Here is a 10,951-nt window from a genome sequence, read left to right as displayed (position 1 = left end):
ATGGAATGTTGGCCAACTAAACATAATAAGTTAATAACATGATATTGCATATAAAATTATAATTTTTTTAAACATACATAAAGGTAATTTCACTAGACATACTAATTTAATGAAATACGATAAATTCGAGTTCCTCATTTAATTATGCAGGAACACCCCAGCAGTAACTTCTCCCAACAAAACCTGGAAAATAGAAATGATCTGCTGATATCACATGATCTATTTCTCAGTACACCGGAAGAGCGTCCCACATTTTTTTCGCGCCCTCTGGGTCTATCTGGAAGTCCACAGCATCAGCGTTCCACATACCCACCCCTCGTAGTCTGTGGTACGTACTGATGTTGTATTTCAAAACGAGACTCTCTGGGTCATCATACCATATCTGGTAAGTTACTGTCTGCAATAGATAATATTTTATACTTGTATTTCCCAGACTAGTTTGGTGAGAGATTATAGAAGGGGTGAGAGACTTTATGTTGATCTGATACAAGTAATAGCCAACCGATAGCAAAAACAAGATGTGTTTGTGAAACATTGATGTCGCCGTATGGCAGCTCATGGCAAAGGCTAAAGTTTCTAAAATGTAAATAAAACTTCAAGGTCAAGAAATTAAAAATGTTGCTATCTAAAGAAAGGTCTTACCACAAGGAATACACATTGAAATACAAGAGCCCTAGCACCAACCTTTCAAAAGTTATGGACAAGGTTAAAGTTTTTCAAAAGTAGATCAAACTCCAAGGTCAAGGTTAAAGGGTCAAAATAAATGGTACCCAGGGAAAGGTCTTGTCACAAGGAATACACCTGTGAAATATGATAGCCATAGCCCTAGCCGCTACAAAATTATGGCCAAGGTTAATGTTTTTTCAGAAGTAGGTCAAACTCTAAGGTGAAGGATAAAAGGTCAAAACTGTTGGTACCCAATGGGATTTCTTGTCACAAGGAATAAACATGTGAAATATGAAAGCCCTAGCACCATCTGTTCGAAACTTACGGTCAAGATTTTCAAAAGTAGATCAAACTCCAAGGTCAAGGTCAAAATAAATGATATCCAAGGGAAAATCTTGTCACAATGAATACACCTGTGAAATATGATAGCCCTAGCCGTTCCAAAGTTAAGGCCAAGGTAAAAGCTTTTCAAAAGTAGGTCAAACTCCAAGGTCAAAGGGTCCAAATTGTTGGCATCCAAGGGAAGGTCTTGTCACAAGGAATACACATATGAAGTATGAAAGCCCTAGCTCTAATTGTTTAAAAAGTTAAGGCCAAGGTAAAAGCTTTTCAAAAGTAGGTCAAACTCCAAGGTCAAAGGGTCCAAATTGTTGGCATCCAAGGGAAGGTCTTGTCTCAAGGAATACACATATGAAGTATGAAAGCCCTAGCTCTAATTGTTTAAAAAGTTATGTCCAAGGTTAAAGTTTGGTAAAATTTTGCAAAAGTGGGTCAACTCCATAGTCAAGGTCTAGAGGTCGTCACAAGGAATACACATGTGAAATATGCAAGTCATAGCTCCAACCAATCACAAATTATGGGTAAGATTAAAGTTTTTGCGGATATAGAGACAGACAGACTAAGGGACGGACAAAGCAAACACCAATGCCCCCGAATCTTCATTTACGGGGGCACAAAAATGTTTTATAATACAAACCAGCTCACAGTTAGCAAAAATCCATCTTCTGTAAGTGCATACTGTTAACCTGGGAAACCGGTGACTGTCAGGAAAGACTAGATGGCGACTGTGGAAGACCGGTGCCACTGGAGAGACAGGTGGCGCCAGGAAGTCTAGACACGGGTACCAAGGGGGGGGGGCAGCTTCCCTTTGCACAGTGCTCGTGAGGGGACACCCAAATTAGCTATGATGAACTAAATGATCAAAACCCCCAGAGCCCCCAGAGAGGGGGGATTAGAGGCTCGAACAGGCAGATCTAATGGCAACGACAAGAAACAACCCATGGAATGTGAGAGGGATGGTGCTACTAACTTTAGATGGAGGAAAGGCTGAAGTGAGATGTACGTGCGGTAAAGTCTGCAAAAACATCCGAGGATTGTGAATGCACCAAGCAAGAAATCAATGTGATAATGTGACAACCCAGACACAGCGCGCAGCACCAAGTGGTGAGACGCAGGAGGATCCTAGCCAGGACATAGCCCATAGAGCCAGGAACCTCTCCTTGTCTGAGTCGTCCCAAGACAGCAACGGCAACTTGATGGAGGAACTTGTTTTTCGAGCTAGCCATGGCCAGCAGACGCAAAGGAACGTTAAGGAAAAAGGCTAAGAATATCATGGCCGAAAGGAGATGATGAAGTAGTGTCGAGTGGCTTCGATCAAGATGTCAGCATGATCTTTGAGTCAACAATGCAAAGGAAAGTAGAGAGGAAGATAGACATATTTACCAACATGGTGTATAACATTGGGAAAGAGCGGTTTGGGACGGAGAAAGGAAAATCGAGGAATGAGCAAAAGATCAGACCCCAGATAGGATGGAGCGAAGGATCAGAGAATGTCGTCAAGAATTAAGAGCTGAATAAACAGTTTAGAAGAGCAAAGGACTGGGAAAAAGCAGAAATATCACAGCTGACGAATGATATCAGGTCAGAGCTTTCAAGGCTAAGGAGAGCGGAGCACCTGACGCAGATGAAGAAAAGTGAGAAGAACAGGGGAAGATTTTTTAAGAACTCGCTTATGTTTATACAGGAGCTTCTAGGCGAAGAAAGACAGGAACACTTCACTGTTCAAATGAAGAAGTTGAGGGGTATTTACAAGAAACACACTCTGACCCACTGTGAAAAGAACCATTGGATCAATGCCCGCATGAGGCGAAATTGGATCCACCAGAGGCTTTGATGGATGTTAAGGAGTCTACATGGAAGGATTTGAAGGAAGTCGTCAAGAAAGCAAAATCAAGCTCAACTCCTAGACCAAATGAGATACAATACATACCGGTAGTATATAAGAGGCGCCAAAGTTACTAGGGAAATTTTGGCAGCTTTTCCGAGTAATCTGGAGGAAAGGGAAAACACAATGCTGGAAAGAGGCAGAGGGGTGTTTTGTACTGAAAGAGAAGAACTGTAAGACAATCAACCAGTTTAGAACAATATCTTTGCTAAATGTGGAGGTCAAAATGTTCATGTCAGTGTTAGCAAAGCGAATATCAGGGTATATGGTGAACAACGGTTACATAGATACATCTTTAAAAAGGCAGGCACACCAGGGTACTCCGGATGCGTAGAACACACGTGTCATAAGCCACCTCATCAAGGAGGCCACGGAAAGCAAGAAAAACTTCGCAGCAGTGTGGTTAGACCAAGCCAACGCTTATGGACCTGTCCCCCACAAGCTGATTGAGTCGGTGATGGAACTGAACCATATACCAGAGAAGGTTCAGGGGATTGTCAAGATCTACTTCGGAGGAATGCAGATCCGGTTCACTGTCGATGACTACACCACGTCCTAGCAAAGAGTAGAGAAAGGGATAGTCACAGGATGTACAATTTCTCCTATCCTGTTTGTACTGGGTGTGCAGAAAGAGAATCAAGAGGGTTGAGGATGGACTCGGGGATTTATCAGCCACCAATCAGAGGCTTTATGGATGATCTCACAGTGACAGCAACGACTCATAAACAGGCAAGATCAGCATTTGAAGATAGGTTTCCAGGGCACGCATGAAGTTCAAGCCAAAGAAATCCAAATGTCTCATATTGAGGAAGGGGCGTGTCGACAGACTAGTCAAGATGCAATTTCAAAGAGAGGAGATCCCATCTATATTAGGAAACCCAATTAAATACTTCGGAAAGTGTTTTAATGAATCCCTCACAGACAAAAATAGCATCGAAGACACAACTAAGAAGCTCCTGTCTTGGCTAAAAATGGTTGATGGCAGCCGACTACTTGGAAAGTATAAGGCATGAATCTACCAGCATGGGATCTTACCAAGACTAATGTGGCTGTTCCTAATCGCAAGTACTACAATCGAAGCTATGGAAAGGAAAGTGAGTTGGTATCTAAGGAGATGGCTAGGAGTTCCACCATCATTTACATCGATTGGACTCTACAGCAACTCAACTCAATTACGCATACCAGTTTCCTCTATGGTGGAAGAATTCAAGGTAGCAAAATGCCGCTTGGTAATGACGTTATGGGATCAGCAGACGCAGACGACAGGATCGCAAGAGCAGTAATCCAGACATGGACGGGAAGAAAGTGGTCAGCAAAAACATCAGTGGACCAACCAGAGAGTATGTTATACTCACGAGACATCATTGGAAACACAAGCACTGGGCAACAGGGCGTGGAAATGTCACATTTCCAGCAGTGGTCAAAAGCATCACCAGCAGAGAGGTGCACCAAGGTTCAGGCTGAAGTACGGCGCACTGAGTAAGATCAACGGAAAGCAAAATCAAAAGAACTTGGAAAACAGGGGGCCTGGATGAAGTGGGATTTACCGGAGCGGGAATTAACATGGGCAGAACTATGGAAGAAGGGTCAGTTTAGAATCTCGTCCCTGCTGAGGTCAGTGTATGACACACGCTCATCTACTGTAAACTTTCAACAGTGGGAACTAAGCGAAGACCCAAACTGTAAGCGGTGTGGTAAGAGAGGGACTATGCGCATATTCTTTCAGGATGCCAAGTAGCGCTGACACAGGGGATATATAGATGGTGACACGACAAATTCCCGCGGGAGTGATGTGCTGGAGGTTGAGAGGAGAAGGAATCGACCAACAGACATGAAACAAGGACAGATTCAGTTTGTGAAACGGGGGGGGGGGGACCGTCTGACACAAGAGCAGCACGACGGACATCAATGCTGGATAGAGGACATGACTGGGAGCTCAGAATAGATCTGGACAGGAAATTAGTTTTCCCTAACATCGTGAAAACCAACCTACAACCAGACGCAGTATTAGTGTCCCAGCAGTCGAAGAAGTTGGTCACAATAGAGCTGACCGTGCCATGGGAAGAAAAATTGTGAGGAGGCACATGAGAAGAAGAACCTTAAATATGCAGACCTCATGGCAGACTGCAAGAATAGAGGATGGAGCGTTTGGCCGTTTCCGATAGATGTCGGCTGAAGAGGGTTCCTAGCGCAATCGATGTGGAACTTGCACGATTAGGAATATCAGAAAGAACATGTAAGACAGCAATAAGAAGACTGGGAGAAGAAGCAGAGAGGTCATACTGCTAGAAATGGAACCGCCGAGATGATCTGTGCTGGAAGTCGTGATCCATCAAGTAGCGGATTGGCCACTAACACATTGCTGATCCACCAACTGGAGAATGTCATGGTTTAGGCTCGGAACATCTGGTGAAGGTTGGAGACCATCTGATGACGATCGGAACCGACAGACAAGCGCCATGCTGACATATAGCGATAGGCATGCACAAGAGTGCCAAGCTGACAGATAGCAGAAATCCATCTTCTACGAAGAAAGAGTAATAGCGATGGACAAGCACAAGAGTGCCAAGCTATCAGATAGCAGAAATCCATCTTCTGCAAGTGTGTACAGAAGCTTCAGCAAAGCCCTGCTAAATGGTAGCGCAACTTTATTGATAGTCTGGACTTCATTAGGCGGTGACATGGGTTATTCTTGTCGATTCGAATTGTCAAAGCGATTGAGCGCTCGCTCCGTGATTCGAAGGTCGTGGGTTCGAGCCCTGGCCGCGACAGATCCAAGTCGATAAAAAGAAGTAAAAATTGTGGGTCTTTCAGAAGAGATCTTAAAAGCCAAGGCCCCGTGTCATGATAGGTCTTGGAACAATAAAATGCCTCACTGCTCAATGGTTCTGAGTGCCAGGTCAAGGTCTAAATCTGAAGTCCTTCACCGGTGCCCTCAAATGGGACATAAAAACATACAATTAATCTAACTCTCAAACAGTGACAAGTTGTATGTAGTATTCGTATCAGAGCAATGATAAAAAAAGAAAAGTTGGGTTAAGATATCACTGCGTCTAATTACTATGTGAAGTTTGGCTCAGGTCATCTAGTTCACTATAATGTTATTATTATAGTGACAGTGTCCAGTGCAACAGAAAATAAAAGGTACAAAACAAGTTTGTCATGAAAAGAGCACATTACTAGAGCATTACTATGTAAAAGATCCAACATTATAAGATCGTCATACAAAGGGTCCAACATTACGAGATCGTCATACAAAGGGTCCAGCATTACAAGATTGCCATGAGAGGGGTCCATCATTACTAGATTGTCAAGTAAATGGTCCAACATTACATTACAAGATTGCATGCAAAGCGTTCAACTTACAAGAATGCCATGTAAGGGGCCCACCATTGCAGGATTGCCATGTGAAGGGAACAACATTACAGTATTGTCATGTAAATGTTACAATATTTCAGGACTGCCATGTAAAGGGTCCAACATTACAAGATTGCCAATTGCCATGTAAATGTAACATCTCAGGATTGCCATGCAAAGGGTCCAACATCACAAGATTGCCATGTAAATGGCGTAACATTATACGATTACCATGTTATATTAGCAGAGTTATGTCTTCGGGAATACTTACATTATTTACAAAATTAAAGTATGGTGAAAGTGTTTTCTTATCCCATATTCGTCCGGTTGAAGATTTTGGTAGCAGTGACGACATTATATAACTGTAATTAATTTCTGAACCTGCTGCGTCACTGCAGTTGATTCTTCGGAAAGGAACGTGTTTTATAGCACATTTGTTATCCTAAAATTAATCAAACGATAAGTGGTTAAAACATAATAGAAAAAAGACCTTATCGAATAAAATTCTTTAAGTTAACTAAAGAATAAATATTTTTATGACCATATTAATTCGGGCTCTTTAACAAAGGAAGCCACTCTGTATTTACTTAATCTAGGGAGAACACGCTTTTGATCTCTTCTTCACTTACCTTTGTGATGCTTTCACATTGATAGATATAACCATACCATGGTACTCCCAACACTAATTTATTTAAATCGGCTCCCATTTCATAGTACTTATAGAAACCTTTGGAAGAAACACACAAAAAATTATAACACACGCGGTCTTTCTTGCCTTGTCTTCTCTTTTTAAATTAGATATACATGTACTTATTGATTTATTATTAATATTTTCCAAAACTTCTCACGATCTTTGGAAAAATACCTGATTCTGTTTTGTAGAATCCCGAATTTGCTCCTGCAATGCATTCTCCATATATTTGACTTTGTTCGTCATAAGACATAATGAACAAGAAATCACTAACATAACTTAGTTTGAGGTAGTCGTAAAATCTTTGGTCAACTCCCACTGGACTCCATGCAACGTCAACTGTAACCTAGCAGCAGAAAATAAAGCACGGAATGGAAAAATGCTATTTTACATGATCCAGATGAACATGAAATATGTACATGTATACATTTTATTCTGAACGTAATGTTTCATTTGCCTTTTGGTACATTACCTGATAATTTTTGTTGGCTTGTTTGAATGTCTGATAAGTTTCATTCACCAGTTCTGTATAACCGTCTCTCTGGTCTGTCCTATTCTCAGCAATAAAGTCTTCGAAGTCAATATTTATTCCATCGAGGTAGTTTTTCTGCACAATGTTTAGTTTGTCCTTAACCCAATTACTTCTCTGTGCAGCATTGGTCAGGTTTGCCTTCGGAAAGTTTGCTTTGAAAATATATCAGTTTAAGCCTATTTATTCTTCAATAAATATTGAAACAATCCATGATTATTTTATTCTTTTAATTAATATGTAAGTGTAACTAGCCTTTGTTTTAAAATATCATTACCGATTAAAACAGCCCTTGCTCCGTGTTTGTGGGCAAAACACATCAAATCAAGGTTAATATACCCAACCATTACAACCGTGGTCACTTTCGACCAATCATAGTGGCTCCATTTTCCTTCCCTCTTATCCAATGAAAATATAAATACCTACAGAAACGCAATAAAAATAAGCCATGGGTTTATTAAATATGAATTATTCAATCATAATTATATATGTTACATTCAATCGAACAGAAGATGCCGAACATTTGCAAACCATATACATTTAAAGATTAAGAAACTAGAATTAGAAGTCATCCTAATGCAAGTTTGCAATCCATTCAGTAAACACCACTTCCTAGTGCTCAGAATCACTGAATTTAAAAGATTTATTATTGCCCAACCAGTAGAACAAATTTTCCTGTATAGCTATTATTTATAGACTTTGACAATGGCATTCACACAATAAGGAAGGACACTAATTTTTTTCTTTTTTTTTAATTACCGGAAAGTTGCAAATTAATGACGGCGCTTCCTTATCATGGATATCCTCTGTTAAACCATTGCGAGAAAAAAATATATATGTACAGTGATTTCAATTCAGTTATTTTAATTCTGCATCAATTAAAAAAATCGCACACATTATTAATAAAACAATAAATCATTTTAATACAATATTGGAAGATCCTGTGTATGGATTACCCACTATTCGACCATGAAAGACCACCTACGAGAAACTTTTACTTTCTATTTACATTTACCAAGTTAAACAAGAATTTGGTGTAGATGTAGCTGTACATAATATTTGTTAGATACCATAATATTTGTTAGATACATGGTTTGTATATCATTTCAAACATAATGAGGAACGCTAAAGTCAATGATCATAAGTTAAGAAGAGCTAAATAGCCTATCAAACAAACATCAAGACTACATTTGGCCAGACCTCTTTGCGCTTATTATCCTTAATAATATCACACTGTTGTTTATATTCACAAGGACAGGCACACTTTACAAAGTCCGTGGTTAGAAAGAAAAGTAAAAATATGTAGTTAAACACCGCCACTTTTATCATGTTTACAAGCGGTAATGGGCGTTTAAAGTGCGGTGTATATTCAAATCGTCTCACAATACATCTGTAGTTCCACACCCCTTATTGTTTTCTTGTATATGAGGATCAGTTGCACTATGTGTTGTCTATTAGCAATATACATCTTTTATTTGATAATGATATCCATCATCTTTTTGTAACCAATGTAGATGTTGTATATTTTAAAATTTTATACAAATTATGTCAAAATATTATTTTTTGAGTTAAGAGTCATACAAAAAATATCATATAAAATATGGAGGGTAAACGTGTTCAACAATGCGTGTTCAACAATTTTTTTTTTTTTTTGCTCGAAAATCGTTTACCCGTATCTCTACAATTATAAATTGTTGATCTCAAACTTTTATCTCGAACACTGAACAGTGTATGCCTAATTCTTGATGCTTCCTTTTTTCATTTTACTGTCATATTTTGAGTTAAATTATTGCGAAAATTCAAAAATGTATCATTTCGTATTTATTATGTTCCCGTACGCGAGTCCGTATTTTACACATTCGTAAAATATAGATAGCGGGTTCCAGTAAATGCTCTACCATGCCTCTTACTTTACTCCCCACCAACATATTAACAGTAGTGAAGGAGAAACTACAGGACTACTGTGCAACAATATATTCGAGAAGTGGTGTAAATCAGATGTGGATACTTAAAAATTCCAAGGAACTTTTGGAAAATTTGAAATCACAAAATTTTACCAAAATCAATAACATAAGAACTTACGAACCATTACCCACGATAAATTAAAGTCCAGGCTTTTTGATATCATTGACAGCTGCTTTTTCAATAAAAATGGAACTCGTAAATTTACTTACCTTGTCATTGGTCATTTGCAAAATTATTTTGTTAAAAACATTCTGATTGCACACACAAGTACTCTGAAGTTGATATTAAAAAGATGCTTGAATTCCTTGATTGACAATATCTTCCCAGGTCTTCCAACAATCTTTGGAATTCCCATGGGTATCAATTGCGCCCCGTTATCAGCAGACCTATTTTTGTGTTCAAAATCTCATGCATGTACGTGAAAAGAAGAAAACACTTGCTGTGGCCTTCAACTCGACCTTTAGATATTTCGACGACGTATTGTCAATTAAAAATGGTTATTTCCATTCTTATGTTGATACGATATATCCCGCTGAGCTTGAAATAAAAGATACCACAGAGTCTGACACATCTGTTTCATAATTGGATATTTTACTAGAAACAGATGTTAATGGAAATCTAACAACCAAGCTTTATGACAAACGTGATGACTTTAACTTTTCAATCGTCAACTTCCCTTACTTATGCAGCAATATACCTTCTTCACCTGCATACGGTGTTTATATCTCTCAGTTGATTCGATACGCAAGAACATGCTCTACGTATGAACAATTTCTAAAACGAGGTAAATTATTGACAAACAATTTGATGAAACAAGAATATCAGCAGTCTCGTTTAAAGTCATCATTTCTTAAGTTCTATGGTCGATACAATGACCTCGTCGGCAAATAAAATTTATCATTAAGTCAAATGGTAACTGACGTTTTTCATACTAATTGTTAGGCCAATGTTTGCACACTGAATTGTCTTCGGATTTTTCCGCTATTTCCCGATCATGACAAGGAGCACACGGCAGGTGTGACCGGTCGGCAGGGGATGCTCACTCCTCCATGGCACCTGATCCCACCTCTGATGTTTTAGAGGTCTGTGTTTGCTCTGCTCCAAAATTTGTATTGTTTAATGGACTTTTGAGCTTGAATACTGTTCTCGTTATCTCCATATATTTTATTTGAGAGATCAAATATGTTAAATTGCATTATCTTGGGGCGTTTTTAATTTGGACTCGATTTGTGATTTTTTTGAAAGTTTAAAAACTCCAGAAGTTTAGTAAATGTTGTCATTTATCCAGGCTAGGTCAGGGTTAAAATTTCATGTTCTCCTGTGCGAGTGTTATTTCGGGGGTGGAAACTGGGCCGCTCCACATGTAGACTACTATATTTTTGAAATTTCCTGTTATTTGCAGACTACAATATTTTTCAATTTTCATGTTCTCCTGTGTGAGTGTTATATCGGGGGCGGAAACTGGGCCGCTCCACATGTAGACTATAATACTTCTAAAAAAAATTGTGTTACATGTAGA

The 10,951-nt window shown here is 39.2% G+C and overlaps 1 protein-coding gene across 1 annotated transcript; it reads right to left on the bottom strand.

Moving 5' to 3' along the window:
• Positions 1 to 8,799, bottom strand: LOC133183613 (di-N-acetylchitobiase-like). Its single transcript, XM_061318545.1, has 7 exons — positions 8,668 to 8,799; positions 7,745 to 7,889; positions 7,411 to 7,622; positions 7,113 to 7,284; positions 6,877 to 6,974; positions 6,519 to 6,689; positions 1 to 397 (listed from the first exon to the last, which is right to left on the bottom strand). Exons 1-7 carry the CDS (start codon positions 8,794 to 8,796, stop codon positions 227 to 229), a joined length of 1,098 nt encoding a protein of 365 aa, XP_061174529.1. The 5' UTR covers positions 8,797 to 8,799; the 3' UTR covers positions 1 to 226.
• Between the last annotated feature and the right edge of the window lie 2,152 nt (positions 8,800 to 10,951).

The sequence above is a fragment of the Saccostrea echinata genome, unplaced genomic scaffold (assembly GCF_033153115.1).
Source record: "Saccostrea echinata isolate AGI-Se365-2 ecotype Australia unplaced genomic scaffold, CSIRO_AGI_Sech_v1 ptg000009l, whole genome shotgun sequence".
NCBI classification, from domain to species: domain Eukaryota; kingdom Metazoa; phylum Mollusca; class Bivalvia; order Ostreida; family Ostreidae; genus Saccostrea; species Saccostrea echinata.
The sequence above is the reverse complement of the archived record's forward strand: the minus strand, read 5'-3'. Positions and strand labels throughout refer to the sequence as shown.